Source organism: Notolabrus celidotus, chromosome 3, assembly GCF_009762535.1.
Source record: "Notolabrus celidotus isolate fNotCel1 chromosome 3, fNotCel1.pri, whole genome shotgun sequence".
Lineage (NCBI taxonomy): Eukaryota > Metazoa > Chordata > Actinopteri > Labriformes > Labridae > Notolabrus > Notolabrus celidotus.
Genome location: NC_048274.1, coordinates 17,604,037 through 17,630,959, shown reverse-complemented (window position 1 = coordinate 17,630,959; position 26,923 = coordinate 17,604,037). Strand labels below are relative to the sequence as shown.

Genomic DNA, 26,923 nt, shown 5'->3' with positions numbered 1-26,923 from the left:
TTTTCCAGGACATTTCCAGGACATTTTCACTGATGATCAAGCTGGTATGACAGTCTAAATTTAGTTCCTAATTTAGTTCTTAAATAGTCTAATATGTTCCTCTCAGTGGAAGTCTACATTATAAGACATGTAGTCTATGGCTATCAATGAAATCATCTCTTACATACTTAAAAATGATGGCAAATTGATAATAGAATAATGAAACCACAGATGTACAGCACTTCACTTTATTAGTGCAACCATGTAACAATGATGGGCAACTCTCATGTCAGCTTTCTCTTTTCTCAAAAAATATAAAATGAGCTAAGAAAAAAACAAGAGCCAGCAAAGGAATCCGGAAGCTGTCTTGCTGAAATAATTAAATAATAATAATGATCAGAGGATCAGTGCATTAATGACCTAAATAGAACTGAATGACAAAAATGGTCACAAATGTTTCTCAACTCAACTCAAACTCAAAATGTACCTGCTTAATCATGATATTCATCCTGCTAAGTGGTCGATATAAAACAAAGCAAATGTCACATTTTTTTAACTTAAGTTACCGTAGACTCTGAAAAAATTGCACCAGTGTAAAGACGCACTCTGTATTTGAAGGTCTCTCAGAGGTTTAAAAAGATGTAAACTGTCTTCCTGCATGGCGATGTCTATTATGATCAGCGATGTCTACAACGTGGAGTTTCTGTGCAGCTGTGTCGCTCTTTTTGTTCCGTTTGTTTTCACTATCGGGAGTTTGCACTCCTACTAGCTAGAGCAGGGGTTCTCAAACTTTTTGGAGCCAGGGACCCCTTACAGGTGAGAAAATTGTCCATGGCCCCCTCATAATTGTAACAGATTAAGCAGATTAGGGATGTGTCATGATCAAAAGCTGCGGCTCTGAGAGACGATGCTTTATAGTGAATCAGAAGAGCCGGCTCGCATCGAGAGAGAGACAACTCCCAGTTTTTTCCTTTCACTGCTTAGCTCACACAGTGCTCAGCCCCAGCTCTGCTCACAGCAGAACTTTGTTTTGATTGGTCAGCATGGCGGCCATGCGGCCAATCATATGTGAGGATATAGGATACAGGTGATGGAGGGGAGGCTGTGTATTGTGGCTTCATCTGTTCCTTCAGAGAGAGTCTTCTTGAAGACCGGGCAAATACTCAGAGAGGAGGAATCGGATCAGCCCATCCAAGCTGAGGCACCGGATTTTTCTCAATGCCAACCTGAGGACATTAATAATGTTTGCTCCAGTTTGGTTCTGGTTCTGTTTGCTTGAGTTTGGTTCTGGTTCTGTTTGCTCGAATTTGGTTCTGGTTCTGTTTACTTGAGTTGGTTCTGGTTCTGTTTGCTTGAGTTTGGTTCTGGTTCTGTTTGCTTGAGTTGGTTCTGGTTCTGTTTGCTTGAGTTTGGTTCTGGTTCTGTTTGCTCGAGTTTGGTTCTGGTTCTGTTTGCTCGAGTTTGGTTCTGGTTCTGTTTGCTCGAGTTTGGTTCTGGTTCTGTTTGCTTGAGTTGGTTCTGTTTCTGTTTGCTTGAGTTTGGTTCTGGTTCTGTTTGCTTGAGTTTGGTTCTGGTTCTGTTTGATTGAGTTTGGTTGGGTTTCGGTTTGCTTGAGTTTGGTTCTGGTTGTGTTTGCTTGAGTTTGATTCTGGTTCTGGTTCTGTTTGCTTGAGTTCGGTTCTTGTTCGGTTCGGTTAGGTTCTGGTTCCGTTCTGGTTCAGTTCTGGTTCAGTTCTGGTACGTTCTGGCTAGGGTCTGGTTCGGTTCTGGTTTCAGTTCTGGTTGGGCTTGGTTCGGTTCTGGTTCGGTTCGGGTTCAGTTCGGGTTCGGTTGTTGCACGGTTCGGTTCTGGTTCGGTTCTGGTACGTTCTGGCTCAGTTCTGGTTCGGTTCTGGTTCGGTTCTGGTTCGGTTCTGGTTGGGTTTGGTTCGGTTCTGGTTCGGTTCCGGTTCGGTTCTGGCACGGTTCTGGTTCGGTTCTGGCACGGTTCTGGTTCGGTTCTGTTTCGGTTCTGGTTCAGTTCTGATTTAGTTCTGGCTCGGGTCTGTTTCGGGTCGGTTGGGTTTTGCTTGAGTTTGGTTCTGGTTCTGTTTACTTGAGTTTGGTTTGGGTTCTGTTTACTTGAGTTGGTTCTGGTTCTGTTTGCTTGAGTTCGGTTCTTGTTCGGTTCCGGTTCAGTTCCGGTTCGGTTCTGGTTCGGTTCTGGTTAGTTCTGGTACGTTCTGGCTCTGTTCTGGCTCGGTTCTGGTTCGGTTCTGGTTCAGTTCTGGTTCGGTTCTGGTTCGGTTCTGGTTGGGTTTTGTTCGGTTCTGGTTCGGTTGTGGCACAGTTCTGGTTCAATTCTGGTACTTTCTGGCTCTGGTCTGGTTCGGTTCTTGTTCGGTTCTGGTTCGGTTCGGTTCGGTTCTGGCACGGTTCGGGTTCGGTTCTAGTTCGGTTTACTTGAGTTTAGTTCTGGTTCTGTTTGCTTAAGTTTAGTTCTGCTTCTAACCCTAATCTGAACCCTAACCCTAACCCTAATCCTAACCCTAACCCTAATCAGAACCCTAACCCCAACCCTAACCCCAATCCTAATCCTAACCCTAATCATAACCCTAACCCTAACCCTAACCCTAATCCTAACCCTAACCCTAACCCTAATCCTAACCCTAATTCTAACCCTAACCCTAATCCTAATCTTAACCCTAATCCTAACCCTAATCATAACCCTAACCCTAACCCTAACCCTAACCCTAATCCTAACCCTAACCCTAACCCTAATCCTAACCCTAATTCTAACCCTAATCCTAATCCTAACCCTAATCCTAACCCTTATCATAACCCTAACCCTAATCCTAACCCTAACCCTAATCCTAACCCTAACCCTAACCCTAACCCTAATCCTAACCCTAATTCTAACCCCAATCCTAATCCTAACCCTAACCCTAACCCTAATCCTAACCCTAATCCTAACCCTAACCCTAACTCTAATCATAACCCTAACCCTAATCTTAACCCTAACCCTAATCTTAACCTTAACCCTAACCCTTACCCTAACCCTGAACCTAATCCTAACCCTAACCCTAACCCTAACCCTAATCCTAACCCTAATCAGAACCCTAACCCCAACCCTAACCCCAATCCTAACCCCAATCCTAATCATAACCCTAACCCTAACCCTAACCCTAATCCTAACCCTAATCCTAACCCTAACCCTAATCCTAACCCTAATCCTAACCCTAACCCTAACCCTAACCCTAATCATAACCCTAACCCTAATCTTAACCCTAACCCTAACCCTTACCCTAACCCTAACCCTAATCCTAACCCTAATCCTAACCCTAACCCTAACCCTAATCCTAACCCTAACCCTAATCGTAACCCTAATCCTAACCCTAATCCTAACCCTAACCCTAATCCTAACCCTAATCCTAACCCTAATCCTAACCCTAACCCTAACCCTGATCCTAACCCTAATCATAACCCTAACCCTTATCATAAACCTAATCCTAATCCTAACCCTAACCCTAACCCTAATCATAACCCTAACCCTAACCCTAACCCTAACACTAACAATAATCCTAACCCTAATGCTAACCCTAACCCTAACCCTAACCCTAGTCCTAACCCTAATCCTAAGCCTAACCCTAATCCTAACCCTAACCCTAACCCTAACCCTAAAGCTAACCCTAACCCTAACCCCAATCCTAATCCTTACCCTAACCCTAATCATAACCCTAACCCTAATCACAACCCTAATCATAACCTAACCCTAATCATAACCCTAACCCTTATGGTAAACCTAATCATAACCCTAATCATAACCCTAACCCTAACTCTAACCCTAACCCTTATCCTAACCCTAATCCTAACCCTGATCATAACAATAATCCTAACCCTAACCTTAATCCTAACCCTAACCCTAATCCTAATCCTAACCCTAATCCTAACCCTAACCCCAATCCTAATCATAACCCTAACCGTAACCCTAATCATAACCCTATCCCTAATCCTAACCCTAACCCTAATCATAACCCTAACCCTAATCACAACCCTAACCCTAATCACAACCCTAACCCTTACCCTAACCCTAATAACAACCCTAACCCTAACCCTAACCCTAACCCTAATCCTAACCCTAATCATAACCCTAACCCTAACCCTAATCCTAACCCTAACCCTAATCCTAACCCTAAAGCTAACCCTAACCCTAACCCCAATCCTAATCCTAATCCTAACCCTAACCCTAACCCTAATCACAACCCTAATCATAACCTAACCCTAACCCCAATCAGAACCCTAACCCTTATCATAAACCTAATCCTAATCCTAACCCTAACCCTAACTCCAACCCTAACCCTAACTCTAATCACAACCCTAACCCTAAACACATCCTTAACCCTAATCCTAAGAATGGTTTTGTAATGGAATAAATGCACAAAATTAGGCAATTATAAGGCTTCTCATAAAAACACGGTACGTTAAAGGGTTTTCAACACAAACCATTAGTTTTTGCAAAGTTAAGGTAAAATATACGGCAACAAAAAATCCTAAATAAAGAGCCGTACGGGAGTCGAAAGAGCCAGCTCTTCTTTGGGAGCCGAGTTAAAAGAGCCGGCTCTCTGAAAAGAGCTGAACTTTCAATCACTAAAGCACATGCTTACTACCATTTGCACTCTTAGTTGCCCTTGGAACTATTTGTATTGTAAAGCGTATCACTGTAAATACTTCAGACCTGCACCATAGTGATAAACTGATAACACTTCAATTTGAATCAAGTAAATACCACTTGTATACTTTAAAACAGAGGGTCATTTCATTCCTTGTGGACTCAACATGACATCATTTATACTTTTCAAGTAATTGATCTTAAACGCTTTCAGAAAATTAATAGTAGCAAGAATCACATATCCCTTCCAGCCACCAAATGGTGTCATAACAATTGTGTATGCTGTTTTGTAATGACACAGCACAAGTTTATAATTTATTAGAAATGTATTCAAATTATTTCACGGACCCCCACGCTATGGTTCGCGGACCCCAAGGGGTCCCAGGACCCCCCATTAGAGAACAACTGAGCTAGAGTACGGTAATTGAGCTCTCAGCCTGCAGAGAAAGTTGTGAGGCACAGACCCCCAAGCTCTCTGCCCGACTCCACTGGTCACACTATAACTTAAATATAAGACTCTTTGAATCAAAAGAGCGCTCTACAAGGTTAATGTACCAAAAAACTAAACAATATACCCCCGTTTTCTGTGAATGCATGATTATGAAGTGAAGGAGAAAAGATGTGGAAAAAGTTGCGCAGTGTCGCTGTCTTTTCCAGCACAGCGTGCACTCAACTTTCAATGAATGGGGATGTGTTTTGTTAATAGGGTCAGGTCGCAAGCAGCCATGTTGGAATAATTTTCCAGGACTATATGTGATTTTCCAGGACATTTGACTTTTTCACCCATTTTCCAGGTGTTTTCTGGTACTGGAAAACTGGTCAACTGTTTTCCAGGTTTTCCAGGACGCGTGGGAACCCTGATGTATGAAGTATACAGAGCATTTTAAAACAGACCTAACGGGTATTTTTATGATGATTATTATTATTATTATAACGCGGCTGCTCGCCTTTTAACAGGAACCTGCAAGCATGAACATATCAGCCCTGTTCTCACCTCCCTCCACTGGCTCCCTACTTCAGAATTAATTTTAAGATTTTAATGTTTGTTTTTAAGTCACTAATTGGTCTGGCACATCTACGCCCCCTCCAGAGCACTGAGGTCCGCTGATCAGATGCTTCTCGTCGTGCCAAAAAGCCGACAAAAGACGTTGGGTGACCAAGTTTTTTCAGTGGTAGCTCCTAAACTGTGGAATGAGCTACCCACCCAAGTCAAAATGGCCCCCATCCTGGATACTTTTAAATCACGTCTTAAAACTCATTTTTACTCCTTGGCTTTTAATACAGCATGAGAGTTTGTGTTGGTGTCTGTTTATCTTTAAATTTACTGTATTTTAAATTTTACTATTATTTATTTCTACTGTTTGTATTTGTTGTGCAGCACTTTGATAACCTTGTTATTTTTAAAATGTGCTACATACATAAATAGAATGGGTTGGATTGGATTATTATCATTATTATTATTGTTTGATGTATGGTGACAACAAACCCAATTTCACTGTGAAATCAAACCCCATCTTGGGGTGTACCAGAGTGTCTTTGATGGCTTACAACTTGTCAAAATAACTGTTAAAAGAAGTTACAAGTGATACCCAATGCAAAGCAGAGGCTTTAGTCTAATGAAGGAATGATCACAAAAAGGAATACTGCTCATGGGTAATTAATTGCAGTGTAAAGTGTGACAACCATCCAAGTCTCCCCTAGCCATGCTTTGCTCACATGTGATTTTAGGGTAAATAAAACAACTCCTAAAGCATAGGTCACCGTAGTCATTTTAGTACTGGCAAAAGAAACTAGAACATTTACATGCGACCAGTAATGAATGAATACAGTGACTTTAAACTGGAAAACTGGAAAAGACTGATAGACATTTACCTCGGGAAAATGTCCTTCGTGATGTTGATTTTGGGCTTAAAGTAAGGTGGTTTTGAGTCCGCGTAGAATATCAACACTTCAGACTCTGAAATAGTAAGAAGCAAACATACATGATAATCAAGCATTTTAACTATCACAACAATGATTCAGGCGTTCTGAGAAGCATAAAGAAAGAAACAAGCCCAGAATCGTATGTAACACACGGGATGAGTAAATCCTTTTGTGACTTAAGCGGTGAATTTTAATCATCTTACTGACATTTATCAACTTCAATAAACACAGCAGAATGTGCACAGACATGACGAAGTGATGAAGTGTGAACTTACCCTCTCTGATAACGAAGATGTCTGTCTGTTTATCCGAGTAAAAGTCACCGAAAGCTGCCACTGTCCCGTAGTTTTCGGTACCGAAAAGGTCTTTCGTTACATCCTGAAGGGCATGTGTATTATACTGCCCCGTATAAAATAACAAAAATGCCAAAATATTGAGTTTAAGTGTCCACATCCTTCTTTCAGTGGTGCTCCTCAGCTCACAACAACACCAACTGCAATACGGCAGACAGTTTTACGGCAGCGTGAAGTGGCGGTTTCTTTTAAATTAAAAAAAGAATAAGATGGAATTTTAATTAAAAAATGTTTAGATGATCCTGATAGTTGTATTCTTTGACTATGAGGTCTTTGATATTTTAAGGGATAAGGATAAATTGTTCTCAGCAAGAGCTTCCTTGTTTACGCCAGTGTCGTGCTCACGGTTTGTTTGACGTTTGACAGTTGGTTCAAGTTAACGAGAGTTAGCCGGAAATAACCAAACATGACTTTCAGAATAAAAGCGTATCAGCTTGAATGAACGACAGTGAATATATAATAGCGAACATGAGACCAGTACACAACATTTCATGAGATAAAAAAAAATCATACATTATATTGAGGAGTCTCTTCGAATGCAATATTACCATCTTTAATGACAGTCTTATCTTCTACATTTTTATTTTGGAAGGTAAAAACGGAAACTCTTTAACTTTCTAACAATTTGTCATTTGTAAACATGGCGAGCCTGGCGGATGTCGGCTGGAAACTCCTGGAATTTAAAGCCCGATCTAAAAGATCAGGTCTGACTTATTTGTTTGCATGACATCGTACAGTGTGACTCGCCGTGACTTGCTTTCGTTGTATCGCTGCTTGTGAGAGAGTGTCTTTTGTAGAAACTTACGAAACGGGGTAACATTTGACTTGAACTGCCCATTTAGTGTGCCCACTGCAGTGACGGTACACGCATGAAAGGTCAGAGGTGTACATGTGCAGCACTCAGGGGCTATTTTAAGAGTGTCTCTCCACCACCTATTGCTGTCACAACAAACCCACCTTTAGTGAGCAGTACAGTGTGCCCTGCATGGGCCTGTGGAGGGCCTGTGTGGCATTTAGGACGCAGGGGGTGTGAGTGAGGGGGACCTGTGGAAGTGATCCCTGTTATAAAATATTTAATGATGTCATGCACTACAAAGTTGAAACTTAAAAGTTTAAATGCAAAAAAAAAACGATAGAGCATATTGCACATTTTTGCAGTAATATTGTATTGACACAAGTATTTGAGTCATCTAAAAAAATACAGCTATATTGCATAGACAAATTAAGTTTTTTGAAAAATAAAATCATATAACATCTTGTCAAATCCCCCAGTTTCTGACAGGGCTGTGCAACAATTTTATTTGAAGTTCCTGTGATTAACTTCCTGTTGATGAGGCTGACACCTCTCATCTGTTTACAGTTCTTGTCCTGTACATGGGCAAAAGGTGCTTTCTCTCAACTGTCAGTCTTTGTTAGTCACTCACTTTAAATATTTGCTGTGTGAAAAGTAAACAAAGGCTGTTCTTTCAGTGTTTTGTCAGTTGTTCTGTCTGACACCAACCCCCTCACAGCAGCAACAGACATTAACAATCACATTATAGGAATTGTCAGCCTTGTCCTTAAAGGTCTTGTTTGCTTTTATATTCCCCAAATAGGCAGACTTTCAGTCAGTTTCAAGACTAGATCACTACTCACATGGGCCTTAAGTTCAGTAGTTTAAGATACCTACAGTATAGGTGAGTTGGAGACTGTAAAAATGTCATCTATACGAGTTAACATATGATTCCTTTTATATTGTTATATAATTATATATTATTATATTGTGATAATGATATTGTGATAATGAGTTAAAGCTCCTGGGAGGAGTTTTTGACTGGTAATGATACAGATTAAAACTGATGTATTTTTAAGATCAACAAGAAGCAAACAAGACCATCAATGACAAGGTTACAACTTGTTTGTCATCATTTTAATACCTGTGATCACTGTGAGGGGGAAGGTGCCGGATGACATGATAAACAGCACACTGAAGGGAGTCTTTTTCCTATTCCTCAGACATTTTTTAAAGTGAGTGATTCATTCACTATTAAAAGAGAGCAGGGTGAGATTTTTTTCTAAAAAAAAGAGAGGCGTCAAAGTCAACACAAGTAGAGTTTTTCAGAGTAACTTTAATTTCAGCTGTTTCCTCAAGATCTTGACTTATTTATCATGCTATTCTGAGATAATCAATCAGTTAATAATCAGTTATAACAGTACAAATTGTGTTTTTCTCTCAAGATAATATGATAAATATGTTTAGATCTTTCAGAAATGTCCAATAATGACTTGTTACTTCATGAGACTGGATTAAATCTAATGGTATGGACGTATGTCTACTTAGGGCTCCCATTGTTATAACAATTCTTAGCATATCAAGAAGCACACATTTTAAAATCACAGTAATAGTCTATTGTGGCTAGGGTATCAAAACAATAAAGTATTGATGAGCTCTTCTTAAACCCACTTACCTTGAGGTACCATAAAACCATGTGTTAGTGAACATACTCAGCTGTTCTACATGTGCTTTTTGAGCTTTGGTATTACTTTGTGGTGTGCCTAATATAGATTTCACACCTCCATAAAACATATAGTAATTTCATAATAACTGCTTTCATCATTTTGACACTGTTAAAATGTAGCTTGAGAATAAAAGGAAGGAAATGGTATAATGATTCTGACTTTCCCAAACATTACATTATCAGTAACAGGTTTCATTTAGCAGCAGCAGTGAATCAACAGGGGACCGAAAGATATGAAGGGAATATTTTGTAGCACAATAATCAAGTGGGCATAATTCATCTTAACTTGGGGTTGGAGTTATTCCGCTGAAATTCTTACCACAATAACACTATGGTCATGTAGTAATTCATCATGACTGTTTATCTCTTAAGAGTTTGATAACTTCATTACCATCCTTCAAATGCATTGTAATTTATTGCATGTTGTTCGTGATCATCATCACTCAGTGTACAGTAATTCCTTGTTCAATCGTGCATGTCTCTTATCTAACTCTGTGCAACTAACTCCTTCCTGTGAACTGCTGTAGATTTGTGATTTAGCTGAGAGAGACGATTGGCCTTAATTTCACCTTTTGAGAATGGCCGGTTCAGTGGCTGCTGTTGCTCGGCCTCATCGGAAAATCAACAGACTTGGTAAGTAGTGGCTGCAGATCTCAGAAAATTATGCAGTTATCCACTATCAGCAGGCAGGAGGCACACACGTTGATATCCAAGGAAAGTCATCTTGTTCTCTAGAACCAGGAACTTATTTTAGGTCTCAACAAAGGTGTTTTAATCACAGAAAAACAGTTTTGATCTCAGGTTTAATAATGGAAATCATAATCAGCTTTATATTCTTTTCCATTTTTTTTATTGTTTTGAAACGAAAACTGTGAAGTTGAATGACATTTTGAGATATCATTTCATGTGAAATACATTATCTACTGATCACGAGGTTAACACATCTCAGTGTAAAGTTTTGTGATGACGAGAAAGCAAAATATAGGACAGTGAAACATTTGAGCTCACACAGTCCTTGGAAAACCTGTGTCACATTACCCATAATCCATTACGAGTTCATAAAGATGAGAGTGCATCTGATGGGGATTTAGCTACAATGAGATTAAAAGTCCTGTTATTCAGCAGTATACTTTTAAATCCCAGAAGTGCCATAAACATACAGTCTTAATAAAGCACAATAAGAACATCATCTTTCACAGTGCTGCTGGTCTGCCTCACTGTAGTTAGTCGTGCATTTGTTTAAAACCACCCAAATAACAGCTGCCCACATTTGTCTGATCCCATGTTAAGAATTAGAAATGTAATATTGGACTTCTTCTATGCTCTTTTAAAGTGTTATCTATATAAAGAGATGGATTGGCTTTGTCCCCCGCAACTTTTAAGCTGATGGAAATTATGCTAATTTCAGCGAGAATGTGAATTTTTCAGTACCTGTGGTATTGACCCAGGGTCGAACCTATTAAAATGCAAATCTCAGCAAAGTGAAAAGTGTCTGAAAATAGAGAAAAGTCTACAGATAGGGGTTTCCCTCAAACTCTGGCTCTCTCTCAGCTCAGAGGAAAAAGTATGAGGAAATATTTTGATGGCTGCCATATTACTCTTTGAATTTTTAGCCCGGGGCCTAAATATTGTTTTGTGTGCAGTGTCCTTTGTGATGCGGTGAGAAAAATAATTTACTGATGGCATGTGTTTATTGATGTGTTTTTGTAATTTTCTGTTCTCTCTGGATTGTCTAATGTTGCTGAATATGTGATTCTATTATTAAAAAACTGAAGCTAGTCATCCACATACTGTCATAAATAAAAAGAGACTTTTGTCTGAAAAAAAGGAAGAAAACAGCAAACAGTAAATACAAGACTAACAATGACAAAAAAACCTCGACCCTTTTTAACTTAGTCCAGTTTGGTAAGTAAGGCATAATGTTCCTGGAGATAAAGATACATGTTTGAACTTTTTAAGGATTTTTTGAGGATAAATAATAATATTAATTAATATTGACATTTGAAACAGTGTTTCCTGTAAACTGGGTGTTTATCAGATGTGTTGTTCTTCAGGTTCCATTTATGAACCTCTGAAGCTGTCCATTCTCCAGCGTGAGGATGAGCCACTGTGGGAGAAGCTGGACCGCTATTACAATGCAGGTAAGGACACTTATTCACTTTTAACAACTTTTAAGTCATATTTAGGGATGCAGGATATGAATGTTTTGAGCTGATAGTGATACGCGATAGTTACCTGCTCCTGGTGGCCTATACCAGGGAGATAACCATTGTTCTTTTTACATTTTTGTATTTTGAAACGTGTAGTTTATGCACTCCTGAGGGTAAGAAAGGCAAATATTTAGTCAGCAAAGGTGAATATATATTAATATTCTATACTTACCAATTCTAAATGAAAACCATTTATGGACACACCAGAAAAAGAACTGTTCTGACTCTTCAATCACCGTTTTCTTTTTTTTTTGCTGCCGTAAACTGGAGCACTGCTGTGCATGAAGTAAAGTCTTTTCAGTGTTAAAGTCTTCATCCAACCACTGATCCATCAAACTACACATACCCACTGGACTAACTTCAGAAGTCCATAAGTGCGGGATAAAACTCATGTTGGTTACGTAGTTGCTGATTAGACTGTGAATTTGTGTAGAGATCACATCATACAAGCCAGGCAGGGAAATGTCTACAAAGCAGCGGTGACTCAGGATACTGATCCAAATACGCCATTAGCTGGTGAAAGGTGGGCCATCAAGTGCTGTTAATAGCGATTTTGTCATTAGTTGCTTTAGCTGTTGGTTGTCTCTGATAAACTTTCTGCATTTCTCAGATCAGCACCTCAGTTTTATCTCAGCTCTTGCTGAGGTGTGGACATACAGTACATCTTCATTGGAATTATGTATTTTCAGGTTGCTTCAAAGATTTTTTATGTTAAAGCTTGAGGACTTTAATCCTCCTCCTGGAGTATTTGCAGCACATCTTCGGTGAGTTTCAGTCATGTTGTGATGAATGTGATAAATATCCACAGGGGCGACATCATTTTTACTCTCTCGTCAGTTTGTTACAGCTTCTTCTACCTATCTATATGTACTGGCAGGTTGCATACAGATACGATAAGATAAGATAGGGTAAGATAAGATATTACTTTATTGATCCCCCGGGGGGGAATTCAGTTGTTACCACCACCTATTGTGTCTGAATAGGCTTTTTAAAAAGTCAATTATAGCACCTTTAATCAGATGTTCTGTCACTTCTGTGTAATGTTTATGCAGCCTAGAGAAAAAAAGTAGCACGTCCAGAATAGTAATAATAATCAGCTAGTTGTTAATTCTGTATCCTTAAACATCCCAGTCACACCTAATACATTCGACTGTCAAGGCTGCAGTTGTTTGTCATATCCAATATCCCCAAATTGCAGCCTTTGGGTACAGTGATTACATCTTGCAGAAAGAAAGTGTTGTTTGTACAGAAATTGTTCTCGGCCTGTGAGATAAAAGCGAGTCTCAGAGGTTCCCAGGTGTTATAGATGCAAATCTGTTTACCCAGCATGCAATGACCTGGATTTAATTCCACACAAAGGTTCCCGGGCTGCTTTGGCACTATACTGAACTCAGCTGGTAGTGTTTGTGGGGAGTATGGATTCATGAGGAACTTTTACTGGCATTAAGTGAGAGTAGTTTATGACTATTGTTTTGGTCATATGATAACTGAGTTTTTTCATAGAGCCGTCTGTATTTATCTGTTGCATGATGTCATCAAATTGTTGATTGTTTAAAAGCTACTGTTAGGAGTCTTTGGTTTAGAAGCAGATGATATTGAGCTCACATTTTGTGACCATAAAGGCTTCTTCATACATTATGTTTTTGCCTGTTTCCACTGCCAGCAGTTCTTTTTCTTTTGCAAACATGCAGACTTCAATTGATTTCACAAAGAGTATAGGACATTTCCGACCACATTTGTCATTTAAAAAGAAGCAGGATGAGATTTGAATGTATGAAAACACTTCTTATGCATAAAGAGAACAAGATAAGCAGATAGACAAGATATACCGCTTTGTCCACAGGTATCACTAAGATTGTCACAAACCAAACATTCCTCACAGCTGCTTTAAATAAGCGGAGCAACCAAGCGACATCCTCCGGCCGCGAGAATTGAGGCCAATGTGGAAGTGTTAAAAAATGCAGTTTCCCCAGTGTCCGCTTCTCGATCGGCACAGACTGTACAGGGGGTGAATTTTTTCATAACGCGGCAGTTTCGAAGATATTAAGATTACAAGTTTTTCATTATGAGACACACAGCTGACTTGATTGGCAGGCGGGAACACTGTAGCTGCTGGCTAGGAGGCTCAAAGCCCGCCTCTTTACCTCACACTAGCTCAACTGAAGTGAGGTTGAGTTCAACATTTCCAATATGGCACAAGCAGACGATTGGCTTCGAAACAGAGCTTCAGAAACAGATTGGTGACGTCACGGATATAACGTCCATTAATTATACAGTCTATGTGAACAACTGACAGAGTGAGCACATTAAATGTTTGCTTCCTGTAAGGACTGAAGTTCAAAAGAAGAAAGACCTAAGCAATAGTAAAACATAATAAGATAACTACCTGCTGCTTAGCTGGGATGAGGTCTCTGAATGTGGCAAGATTCATCACGTCTGTTAATGTCAATGAGGCTTTGTAGTGTAGTCTTCCTTTTTAGACTGGGAACTTTAAAAAATGTATGTATAAGATGCACTTTGAATACCTTTTCTTAATCTTGAAACTGGGCCGCATCCCACATATGTGATATGCAAAGACATACAATACTTACCCATAAGACAGTATTAAAATCTAGCCAAAGCTTCGACACAGACATGCACCATTATAATTACTAGTGCAGCTGCCCCCCATCAGCCACACAGCTTTCCACTTGAAAGTTCGACCCATTCGTTGTGTATTTTAAGTGGCAGACCAGGCTTGCGGCACCACTTTGAACAGCTTTTCTCCTGTTTTATATATTATAGGTCATAACCTGGCATTTAAAGAAAAGAGTGGTATAATATGAAGTAAAAAAAACTGTGTGGAGTGATGGTTTGATTGAAAGACTCTTCAATGTAAGACAACAAGTGAACAACACAGTGGGGTGATGTTACTTCAGGTGAATTGGTTGTGGGCAGGCGGTCAGTACTGTACAACTATCAAAGGTACATAAGGCTGAATTCAGCTGCCATATCAGTTGAAAAGATGCAAACTACATGGTTAAAGCAGACGGTACTATAAAGAGCTACTCACTTACACAGAAACTACTTGTTGTGGACTTTATGGTGGTGGATACGTTGTGGATTACTTTACATTATGGGAAACGCTGGGGGATAGTGAAAACATTTTCCCATCCCAGAGACCCAAAAATCGGACTGCTTCGATGTACCAGTGTGACTATGTAGTCCAGATTTTACAGTAGTTTGTGTTACAGTTCAGCTTGCATTCCTCTAATTTTAGTCCAAAGACTATAGCCTCACTCTGTGGACCAGCCCAAACTGTATTTGTGAAATCAGCCAAACCAGGTAAACTGAGATAAACCTCTGAAACCTTTACTTTAGGGCTTCATTTTACCATCTTAAAAATATAGGGAAAGTCAGACCTTTTTTTTTTTACCTCAAAAAGACGCTGACATTTTAATTCATGCTTTTATCACCAACCGTATTGATTATTGCAACTCCATTTTTACCGGTTTGCCGAAAAAGTCTCTGAAAAAACTGCAACTCATTCAAAACCCTGCTTCTAGAGTTTTAACAAGGAAAAAGAAAACTGATCAAATAATCCTTTTTTTTTTTAAACACTGCACTGGTTACCCGTTTCTTTTGGAATTGATTTTAAAGTACTTTTACTTTTTTTAAAGCTCTTTACAGCCTTGCTCCTCAATACATCAGTGATCTCCAGTCATTTTATGTTCCACCACAATCACTGAGCTCCTCTAATGCTTCTCTTTTAAATGTTCCTCATGTGTCACACAAGTGCTGGCCAGAGAGCTTTCTGTTTTTATGCACCAAAACTGTAGAACTGTCTGCCTCTGGACATTAAAAGGGCAAGCTCTCTGGGTGTTGTTAAAAGTAAACTAAAGACTAACCTATTTCACCTGGCTTTTAACTTGAAGTCATTTCCTTTTAGCCCCGAACTGCATTATTACCACTATGAACATTGTTTTAGCATCATTTTTATTTATTTATTTATTTTCTCTCTTATTCCATCTTCTTTTTTATTATTTTATTTTATTGTACTTCTCTGGTATCACAGATTTGTCTGTCTTGTATCATTTTATCCATTGCTGTTGTTATCTGTCTCTATTCTTCTTGCTATATATATAAAAGAAAAAAGAGTTCAGTTGAGTATTTAGACTGAAGGAACACAGTACATGGATATGTGAGCAAAAAATTATATATATCACAGACTCCAAACTATGTTTATACTACATATTCTGAATCTCTCTTTCCTCACTGTATAGAGGTATGAATGACAGACAGTTATGGCCACATTCACAAAAACTTAGTACACTACTTTGTTTAGACTCTGCCTTGCAGTTACTCCTGCAGGACACAAACTAGCAGTGATTTATGGATTGCTGCCTCAACCTAATCCAGGTGATGATTCTTGTCTGTGTAATTAGTAAAGGAGACTCCGGCCTTGCTGCAGGAGACATAAATACACATCAGTGCTGATTATTTAATTATCTGCAGCTGCGACTTCACTGCTGTTTGTACCAGAGCTGCTCCTAGTGCACACGAAGACCAATCACAGGCAAGCACCTCAAGGCTCAGACATACAGCATCCTTGAATTGGGATTAAAACAAGACCAGCTTTCTATAAAAGTAAAGATTGATTAAGAAAGCGAAAGAGAAGGAGAAATATTACCGCCGTAAATGTTTATGTGACAAGACTGGCAGAAGATAAAGACGTTGTGATTACATTTTTCATTAGTGTTGATTTTGGAGACCCCAATGTGTTTTGTTTTTTTTAGCTCCATGTCTCATCCTATTTTTATTTATAGTTAAACAACTCGTTGTGAATCGTTGCCATGGCAGTGTGCTGTTGATTGCGTCATCTGATTCCTGTAAATAGACTTTTATATCAATAATTTTCAATATAAGAATAATCTAAAGAAACTGGCAAAGAGGTGGACAGCCTAAAGCTGTCTGGCAAACTGCTGCAGTGCGCCCACCTTTTAATCAGGTTAACCACGCCCTCAATCATGCTAAATCATGCATAACAATAACTTTAATATCAAAGTAAAGATGTTAGGTGTATAGATATCTTTAGTTGTACGGAAACAATGCCATTTTAATGTGGGCTCTGACAGGATTTCCTTGGTGCCTGACTCAAGTGGCCACTCAAGGAACTTCAGTTTCTTTCACTTCAGCTTTGGATTCATTTTTCAACACCATAGGTTGCCGCTTGGTTAATCCTTGTGTTAGCATTTTGCAATATTTGGTGAGAAGAATTGTGGCTGTAAGAAAATAGTACTGATAAATACAGTGATGAAAATCAGCAATTATGTCAGTATTTCAAAGTTGTTGCTGTATAAGGTTCATACGACCCGCAGCTCAGTTCATGCTGCAGTGTACAAGTCTATCTTTTATTTTTTTGCCTCATGATGACAAACTAGATCCACATTTTCTTCAGTAAAATCAATACAAGACGAGCAGCAGAGGGGATAGACCAAACACAGCACCTCTTCTGGGCAGATGTAGTCGGCTTTACTGTGCAGCAGGCAGGATCATGTGTTGCTGCTGGCTGTGTGTGGCTGCTGGATTCTGGTAATGCAGCTCAGGATGCTTTCCCCGAGGATCAGTGCTGATTCTGCCACAGAGGACACGAGTTTGGCTTCTCGGGGTCTCTCTTGTTGAAGTAACAGGCATGTGCAGCAGACAAATCCTGACACGCTCTTGGGAGGATTTCTGTGCTCTTTGTGCATTAGAATGATTCTCTGTCTTTCCCTTTTCCAGACAAATGATGTGTCGTACATCTTTGATTAGCTGCGTCCAGATTTGCCTTCTGCTGTGTTCTTTAATCAGCTTTACCAACCAATAAAAACTTACCTACTGTAGCATTTTTTGGTATTCTGCACTGTCAAAGAGACATATCACAAATGGCATGCTTGATTGGAGCTTGCTGGTGACATTTAAGGGATCAAAGAGCATCGAAAATCTTGTCCCTCTCCATGCACTGACCTTGCACTAAGGTGACTGAAATTGGCATTTTTCTGTCTGCAGTTTGACAGGAGTGTGGCAAAAACTGTCTTAAAACTAGGCTCAAGGGTGCCGCAGCACTTTTTAGTGGAGGCATATAGTTGTGAATGGCTTTTAGTCACAGTCAGATGTGAGAGGAAAAAAGTCAGTTCTGCATTACGATCAGACAGCAGGCTGAAGTTAGTTTGATAATCATATGTTTCACCTAGTAGAGTCTGCATCAATAAAACTTAAGGTTTCATATTGAACGGCCCGACTAGTATCAATACTTAAGCTCAATGTTCCCTGCATCAATGACTGTGATCAGACTGAGAGTAAATTTGAAGAAGAGCTCTACTTCATCATTGGTTGTTAACTGAATCTATACAGAGTGAAGTCCCTCACAGAGGAGTGACAGAGCAAGTGGAAGTGAACTGCAGAGGGGAAGTTAATGCCTGCAGAGTAACATGTTGTGTGAGGCACCATTACAAGACAGAGGTGGAAAACTACAGACGTTTTTTACTTACCAGGAGGTTTGGAAACTGGCAAAAGACAATAAGAACAGAAGAACTGATTCAACTTCTGTACTGAATTAGGAGTGAAATAATACAGCCTCTGAAATTCACAGCATGACAAAAGCGTCTTCTGAAGGAAGCTCCTGTGAGGATGCTTTAGCTGATTATTAAACAGAATGAAATTGATATTGATGCCTTTATGTGACCTACAAGAGCAAACAAGACTATCAGCAAGGAGATTCATAATTTCCACATTATTATTTTTTAAGCCTGTAATAGCTGCCAACGGGGTTAGGTGTCAGACAGTCAATTATTTTTTTGTTATTTCCCATGGCTAAGATTCACAGTGAGTGATTCATTTTACTGTTAAGAAACATCAAGAGGAGAGTTTTCATCAAGAAATAATTATTAAAAAAGAAAAAAAAGAAATAATTATTATACATGCCCAGGACAAAATCAGAAAAGACAGGGGGTGCCAAAATCAACACAAGTCAGTCAGTCAGTCAGTCAGTCAGTCAGTCAGTCAGTCAGTCAGTCAGTCAGTCAGTCAGTCAATCAATCAATCAATCAATCAATCAATCAGACCCAGACTCATGTTAGACAGCCATCTGCTTCAACCGAAGCCAAAAGTTTTCACAGGAGCTGAAACTAATTATGATGAACTTTGCTTCAAAGCGTCATCTGTTGGGCGATCTGCTGCTGCTCTGAATCTATTCTGTTTTGACTGTGTTTCAGTTTCAGTCCTTATTAACCCGTTTTTAATGCTGCTTTGTGGGTTAGCCCTCAGATTGTTACAGTCCACAGCAGATCAGACTCTGATGTTGATTTGAATCAGACACTCACAGTTATGGAAAGCTCAGTTACTCTAGTGTATACTTCAGCCAGTGACCATAGGGATCTCTAAAAGTTTTGGTTTCAATTGGGATAGCTGTTGTCCTGTCCGTGGTTTTATAAACTCTATGGGTGTAACATGTGTGAACATAAATACAGCAGAGAATCTTTTTTATGCACTGTTTTCTGATCCACTTAACGCTGGTTAGAATAAGTGTTAATAACATGAAAAGTGCAAACTGATTGAAGGTAAAAGTAATAATTCCCCCAAATAAATGAAAGCTCCCTTTTTTTGAAAGCGTAGAGTATAATGTGAAGATATTTGTTTGAAAATGTTAGAGGTAGAAGACGAATTAAGGGAACAAAAAGACGTGCTATAGATGTGCTGGACTCCAGAGGCAACAGCTATTACTACTACTACTGCCATTCGTCTCATCACTATCATCTCTCTCTCTTATTCTCCTCTATTCCTCTTTCCAACCCCAACTTGGTCGAAGCAGATGGCTGTCTAACTTGAGCCTTGATAGGGGACTGGATCGTACCCTGTGTTGATTTTGGCTCTTTGTTAATAATATATCATAGAGTGGTCTAGACCTTTTATGTTTGTAAAAGCGTCTTGAGATAAGGTTTGTTGTGATTTGGTGCTATATAAATAAAGATTGATTGACTGATTAAGTTCTGATACCTGAACACTCTACATTTGTACAGTAACTGTTTGTAAAGAAGTGTTTCTACTTCCTTATTTTTCAGTTCTGTTGAGACAAAACTACACAACCTGAGAAATAGATGTCTTTATCGAAGAACATTCTCTGTATTTATTTCCTCTGCATATCTTTTTATTATTTTCCAAAACAGTGTTTGTAGCCGTCTGTATATCTCAAGAAAGCCTCTCATGCTGACTGATGTTTATGATATTAAGGTGACAGTATCTATAAAACATAATCTTAAGCTGATGTACATTACATAAGGACTCTGAACAGAGGTATAAAAAGAAAACAACATTTATTGAGACAAACAAGATAAATCCTAGCTGCAGGTGAGGATTGAGCTGAGACGCTGGATTTACTTAAGACTTAATAAACTGCAGAGTATGCCAGCAGTGATCTGTTAACTTGAGCGTTTGTTGTTTCATCCTACTGTTTAAACAGCAAAGCAGAGGGTTGATGCCTTTTCCTCAGGTGTGGATTTAGCATTGTTTAAGCGTCCTGTGTGTCTGGGCTCGATGTTTCCTCACTTCAACACACTTTTGGCGGATGTGACACGGCCCAGTGGTCTGCCCTGATGGAAACGGGGCGGTTTATGTGTGTGTTTGCATTGCAGGGCCTTCATCAGGCTTCTTGTGTGTTTGAGTCTGTGTGTGTGTGTGTGTGTGTGTGTGTGTGTGTGTGTGTGTGTGTGTGTGTGTGTGTGTGTGTGTGTGTGTGTGTGTGTGTGTGTGTGTGTGTGTGTGTGTGTGTGTGTGTGTGTTCTACAAAAACCACAGAAAAGGATAAATAGAGCTCAGCGTGCAACAGGTGTAGCTCTCAGTTGGAGCTGATTTGCTGCTATCAGCGGGTGCAGCGTAGCCTCCAGCATCAGCGGCGCAGAAACCCCACAGATTTAGAGAAAAAAGCCCTCACCAGATTACACTATGTTGGGAACACAGCGTTAAATATTGGGCTTGTTTAATTGTTGTGTTGGGTGGCGCCTGCAAGCGATTGTCCAATTCTAGCGAGGGAACAAAGCCAACATTGTTATCGCCCGCACCCAGACCTGCCTGCCAATATACCTGCTTTCCTCCAGACTTGGGGAGGGACAGGGGTGGAGGGGGTGAGGTTTGGGGTGACAATGACAAATCAAACTTGTTCTATTTTCCCTCCTTTTTCTTTGTTTGCTCTTTTGTTGCAGAGCCGCCCTCAGCAGTCTTAAGCTCACGATGCTATTGTGATAGGGGGACTTGTTTTCTGTTATCTAGAAAAAAAACACGAGGGGAATGTTTACCTCCATCTGTCATCACTTTATCATCTCTCTCTTTCTCTCCTCTCTCCCTCATTCCCTCACAACTCCATGGTTTCTTATTTGTGTGGCAATGTGGCCACACTCCATTGAATCAGCTGGCTTCCTGATAATACTGCAAGGCAGAAGGCACGATCACGCTGCCGTCTGGCTCACACAGATTAAGGAAGGAGGAAAACATGTTTTTTTTTTCTTCCTTTTAGTCATTAGGAATTTGTTGCAGAAACAGAAAGTAATACGAGACGTTTTTCATTGACTTTGCCCTAAACTTTTGCAACTCTGCTCTGTCTCTCAATTTGTTTTCAATTTTATTTTCAACTTGTTAAACTTCTCCACCTCATCTCTGGCAACGTTCAGGTCAGTTAAAGTAGGTAGGTTATGTTTCAGTATGTTTCAGTAACTTAATACCTCTAAAAGCGATCACTGTCATCAGTTTAACCAGTGTTTCTGCAGAGCCTCTGAAGTCCCATAAAGCCTGATTTGAACATCTGCATTGACTCTAGGCTGTAGGTACTGTACATGCTGTAGTGGCCTGTGTTTTTTTGAGCACTGCATACTTATGCGTTGGAGTGTCTGTGTTGCTCTGCAATACTCCGCCTATCTGCTAGTTGGCAGTGTGATTTCTATGCCATCCATATCCCCAGTTTCACAATGTCTACCTACAGTATCTACTTGTTTGTGCATGGGAAACTGTAGGGGCTGAACTCAAGCGTATCAAGTTGGAATTGGAAATGATGAATGTTGATTTTTGCTGCAATTAGTATAAAGAAGGAAAGCTACTGCGGGGATACCAGAAATGTTGTAAATACAGAAAATACGATGCTACCCAGCAGACCAATCACAGGGCTTTTGGTTTGATTTGTTTTGACATATAGTTACATTTTTTAGGAGGGAACAAGTGGCAACCTCCAGTCTTAAAATATGAAGATGCTAAAAACTGCAATTCATCAAGCATCTGGAAACCACAAGCACCCCCATTCAAAAAGACGATCTTTGCAGTAATAATAAACCCAGCTCTTTACCTCACACTAGCCCAGACGAAGTTTTGGTTTTGTTGAGCGTTTCCAATATGGCACCCACTGACGATTAGCTTAAAACACAGTCAGGAACAAAAGGGCAACGTCACGGATACTACGTCCAGTTTTTTATACAGTGTAAAAGCATATAGATCATGCATGTAGGCTTCTGTGTAGGTATGGGGCTATTCCAACATATGGCATATGCTTCAGAGCAGATCCAATGCAGAAGTTTTAAACAGACTTACAGTGTTACTTTTATTTTGAGATTCACACTGGTGGATTATAGAAAAAAAAACATGATGTGAATGAAAAACAATAAAAAGTTCAATAATTTAGCACATTAAAGCTCTGTGTTTTGTGTACTAATGTGCATAAAAATGACATAGACCTTAAAGATGTTCTCCACTTTGATAAATGAGCTTAGCTAAAGAAGCTGGAGTCAAGCAGCTAGTTTAGCTTAGCTTCAGATAATGATTAAAAGAAGAACATGCTCACACAGATTTCTCCGAGTGATAAAATCATCTGAAAAACTCATTAATTCAAACATATTCTTGTTAATTATTTTATATTAATTGTTGACGCTATGATTTGTTGTTAAAGGGAAGTTTATTCTGTAACAGTTAGTCCTGACATTCTTACTTCTGTTACTTACTTCTTTACTTCCTGACACGCTCTGTTTGAGAGTTGTACCGATCTTTTTTTATCTCATTCCACTTTCAGAAAGAAAGGAAATCAGCATGTTACTCTTTAAAAAATTGACACATTACTTTGTTAGCTGTCTTTGTTATTTGTCAGTATTTAAGTGTTTTGAAACAATGTGTCCTTATCCTCACTGCTTGTCTTTCTCTTTCAATAGTAGCTCGTATCACGGAAGTATCTTTCCTGGAAACGTTGTGAAAGCATTATCAGGTTTAGACAGGGGAGTCATTCAGACTGGCATGAACAATAAATGTATTTATCTTTGTCCTTGTTTCATCTCCTGAGGGACTACACAGATGTCTTCTTTCTCTTCCATCTTATCTTTTTGTTATTTTTTTTCTTCTCAATCCATCCTTTCTGTATTTTCGTCCTTCTCATCATCTCCTCTCATTTTCTCCACCCTGTCGGTGCGGGGAAATGGCCCATTGTAGAAGAGCAGACTGTGTGCGTCTAAGACATTAGCTGCTGATTTAGTGGGACATTAGCTTGATGGATAGCTCAGCACAAAACTCCCAACAACAGTTGATTTGCATCCAGAGAAACTTTCGGTCTGAGACGGAGCAACACTCGGCACTCTTGTCTTTTATGTTCTGCGCCTGATGATGACTTTCTCAGCACTGTTGTTACGAGATGAACTCTTCAGACCTCTACTTCTTCACTGTGAGGTGCATTAGTGCAACTCGACTCATTTTTTCTGAGACATTTGGTAAAATACTTCTATTACAGATTGATTTTTCAGCCTGTGAGCTTCACAGATGATAAATAGAGTGTGGAGCTGACTTGAGTTAGAGTGGATGAGAAATAGAGACTTTGTGGGAAAATGAAATACTGGGTAACCTCTTTCTAATCTTTCTGGAGACCACAGTTTATTTTCAATGCTTATCCAGCAGCTGAGTGTAATGTGCCAGAAAATACAAAAACAAAGAAGTTTACAAAGAGTTAATTATTTAAATGCTAGATATTAACCCTTTCATGTACATTGATCAATACAGTGGACAGCTATTCAGAAGCTGTCTTCTACTAAATGCACGAGTTCTAATGGAAAAGTTTCACATCAGTCACTTCAGTAGACAACAGTGAGCCACCTTAAACACTGCAATCCACTAGGCAGCTGTGACAAGTTTACCAGAAATGTCTTTAAATCAAGATGGCCAAAAGAAGGTCTTTTGAATGATTTACTTTATCGATGCAGTGCAGCATGGAGGCGATCAGCCTGTGTATCTGTTTAGGTGTTTTGGCACTGTGGGGAGGTGCCAAGACCTGCTGGAAAATGAAATCAGCATCTCCATAAAGCGTGTTAGCAGAAGGAAGAATAACGTGCTCTAAAATATCCTAGTGAACGGCTTCGTTGACTCAGGTCCAATTCCAAATGTAATGCAAAAATGACTTCTATTTGAAAAGAGGACTTTGGACCACAGAGCAATACTCAAGATCTTTTTCTCCTCAGCCCAGGTTCTGACGTTGTCTCTGGTTCAGGAGTGGCTTGACAAAAGGAATGCGACATAGCAAAATTCCTTGATAGGTCTGTGTATGGTGGCTCTAGATCCACTGACTCTAGTCTCAATTTTAAGACACTGTTTTCAGTGCTTACATAAGGACCCGTTTCACTTTAGGCCAGGTTCAGACAGAGTTCTGGGCTCTTCTATGCCTGGTTCAAAATCTTGTTTGAAAAGCTGGATCAGTACAAACGTTTAGCTTTTTGTGTAACTTAAAGGATTTACGGACTCAATCTTTAACCTCCCAAACAGCTTACAAACTCATGTCGCTGTCTTGAAATATCTAGAATGTTTAATATTAATGACATTGAGGATTTTAGATGGGGATTATTTTCTCAGTACTTTGTAAGCCAGATAACAAAGTCAATGAGAAAGAGAGAAGGAAGAGGAGACAGAAGCAAATATGAAGCAACAATCAACTTCTTATTCCTGAGATTAAAATTAGCTTGCATCCTACTGTTGACAGAAAACAATCAGGAAACCTCACCTCTACCAACAGATGCTTCATCAAGTGTGGATAAGTATTTTGTCAACACAAATCATCATTACAGCAGGTTGTACTCATTCTCTATTTTTTGAAATATACATCTGTGTTAGATTATGGACAATCACCTGAGGGTGAATGTTGTCCCCTTTGGCACAGACAATAACCCCAACGGTATACTTCAGTGAGTCCATGCCAGTACTTTCGTTTTCTGTAGCATGAGCATGTTTGGCTTTAGAGAGAAGAATATCTGTAAAATTCACGTGTGTCATGCAGCTTGAAGGATCTATTGGATTTTTAACCTTCTGTAGTCTGGGCTTAGTCTGAGAAAAACTAGATTTCTGATGCTAGTACATATATCCTCTTTTTTCCTCTAACACACACTCTTTTCCCCATCTCTGACTCCCCTTGCCTCTCCCTCCATCACCCTCTTCCTCCCTGTCTCTCTCTTCCTCTGTAACAAACGACACAGCAGAATAGATGTCCCCTTCATTTGCAGCGGCGTAATGTTCTGATGAAAAATGAAGTGATCCCACCAGACAGATTTGTCTTCGGTGAGGGGACCTCTGCAGTAAAGGAGTGCGTAGGTGTATGTACTGTATGTGTGAGAAGTTTGAAACAGATAAATTGCAGTCCTGGAGGCCGTCTGGGTGAGCATGTAATATTTCAGCATATATTATTGCAGAGCTACAATTTGTTAGTATTAAGAGCTTTCATCCCTTGTCCTGTTTCACTTACTAATGCTGAGCAGGAACTTTGACCAGCTCTTAACATTTCAGTCAGGCTGTAGTCACAGATGTGCACCCCAGCTGAAAACAATCTGTTGCTTCACAGAGAAATGCTACTGTAGGGCTTCACAGTGGTTCAGAGAAGTACACAAACAGAAGTTGGTACTTCACTTTTACAGTGAGTGGTTCTATACAGTATGGCGTTCAATTAGAGGGGGGGCCAATAGCAGAAATATCTCAATGTTTTTTTCTAGCAGAATCACCATCTCAACCATATCACCATACTTTTGTCTCTAAGACTATTTTGCTAATAACTGACCAGAATGACCAAACAGATGTTCCTTTTTATTAAGAATAGAGTCCTTTAAGAAATAATAATAATAGAACATTTAAGCCAAAGTGTCATGATGGGAAAAACTGAAGAGGGCCCATGTGCAGAAAGATAAAGGTTTTAATAATAAAGAACAAAATAAACAAACAAACTAGTAATGTCTGTGAAACTAATTCCCAAAGAAAACACTGGAAACACAAGGAAACACTGGGATAAGGAAACGCTAGGATAAGGACAGAGGGTGAAAACAAGGAAGAGTTACCATGATCCAACTCAGGACAGGGGAAACAGAGAAACTAAATACACAGAGGCTGTTTTCAAAACCGCCTGGCACATACTACCTATGAACATAGTATGCAGTACATACAGCATACTCCATAATTAGTTTGAAGGTAGCATGTAGTATGACTGTTCTGTTCGATATGTTCTGCAGTATGTTGGACTAGGCGTCACCAGATTTCCGGTTTCAGAAAGCGGAAGTAAATAACAGCCAAGCTGATGGCGACACTGCTTTTGTAGCATCACTTATGGTTTAAAGAGTCTGGATGTTGGGCACAGAGTAAACATGTTCCTCCAAAGTCGACGCAGCTATAACACAGCCTTTCTCCTCAGCTGTTGGGGGAGGAGGGGGTGGAGCTACTCCTCTGTTCATTAAGTGTTGAGGCCATTTATAGCTAATATAAAAAAAAGAAAGAAGAAAAAGGACCAGTAAAAGTAGCGACTGGACAGCCCAATGTAACAAGGTAAAAGTACATCTTTTTCAAAACATATGTAGACTATTTGAGTAGGAGTAAAAAGTGCTCTGCTAAACAAATACTCTCAGTAGTAGTACATTTTTTGGAAAAAACGACTCAAGTACATGTGACGGAGTAGTGACGGAGTAAATGTAGCGCGTTACCCACCTCTGGTAATTAACACAGATGTGGACACAGGACACAGTTGAAACTAATGAAGTTAATCAAAAAAGGAGGGAAACACACAAGACTCAAAAGACTCAAAACTAAACTGGACACACGGGGATCAAGAACTACAAAATAAAACGGGAAACACAATAGACTAGACTAAGAAACACATGAAAATACACAAAAGAATACAACACGGGGCATAGATCACTAAACACAAGGAAGACATAGGATAACTTAATAGAACACACACAGGGAGGAAACAAGGCATGGAACACAAGGCAAAAACAAAACTAAAGATCAACTCATGACACAAAGTACTGTATATTG

At 39.6% G+C, this 26,923-nt stretch overlaps 2 protein-coding genes across 2 annotated transcripts in view; one reads left to right on the top strand and one right to left on the bottom strand.

The window, feature by feature from the left end:
• Window positions 1–7,248, bottom strand: part of itfg1 (integrin alpha FG-GAP repeat containing 1) — a 221,775-nt gene extending 214,527 nt beyond the window's left edge. Inside the window, exons 1-2 of the mRNA XM_034680660.1 lie at window positions 6,826–7,248; window positions 6,500–6,584 (exon numbers count right to left, since the gene is read on the bottom strand). Coding sequence (XP_034536551.1) covers window positions 6,500–6,584; window positions 6,826–7,003 — 263 coding nt within the window. The 5' untranslated portion in view covers window positions 7,004–7,248. The remainder of the gene's footprint in view (window positions 1–6,499; window positions 6,585–6,825) is intronic.
• Window positions 7,249–7,510: 262 nt separating this feature from the next.
• Window positions 7,511–26,923, top strand: part of phkb (phosphorylase kinase, beta) — a 168,133-nt gene continuing 148,720 nt past the window's right edge. The window contains exons 1-3 of the mRNA XM_034680805.1: window positions 7,511–7,607; window positions 9,929–10,034; window positions 11,456–11,542. Coding sequence (XP_034536696.1) covers window positions 9,980–10,034; window positions 11,456–11,542 — 142 coding nt within the window. The 5' untranslated portion in view covers window positions 7,511–7,607; window positions 9,929–9,979. The remainder of the gene's footprint in view (window positions 7,608–9,928; window positions 10,035–11,455; window positions 11,543–26,923) is intronic.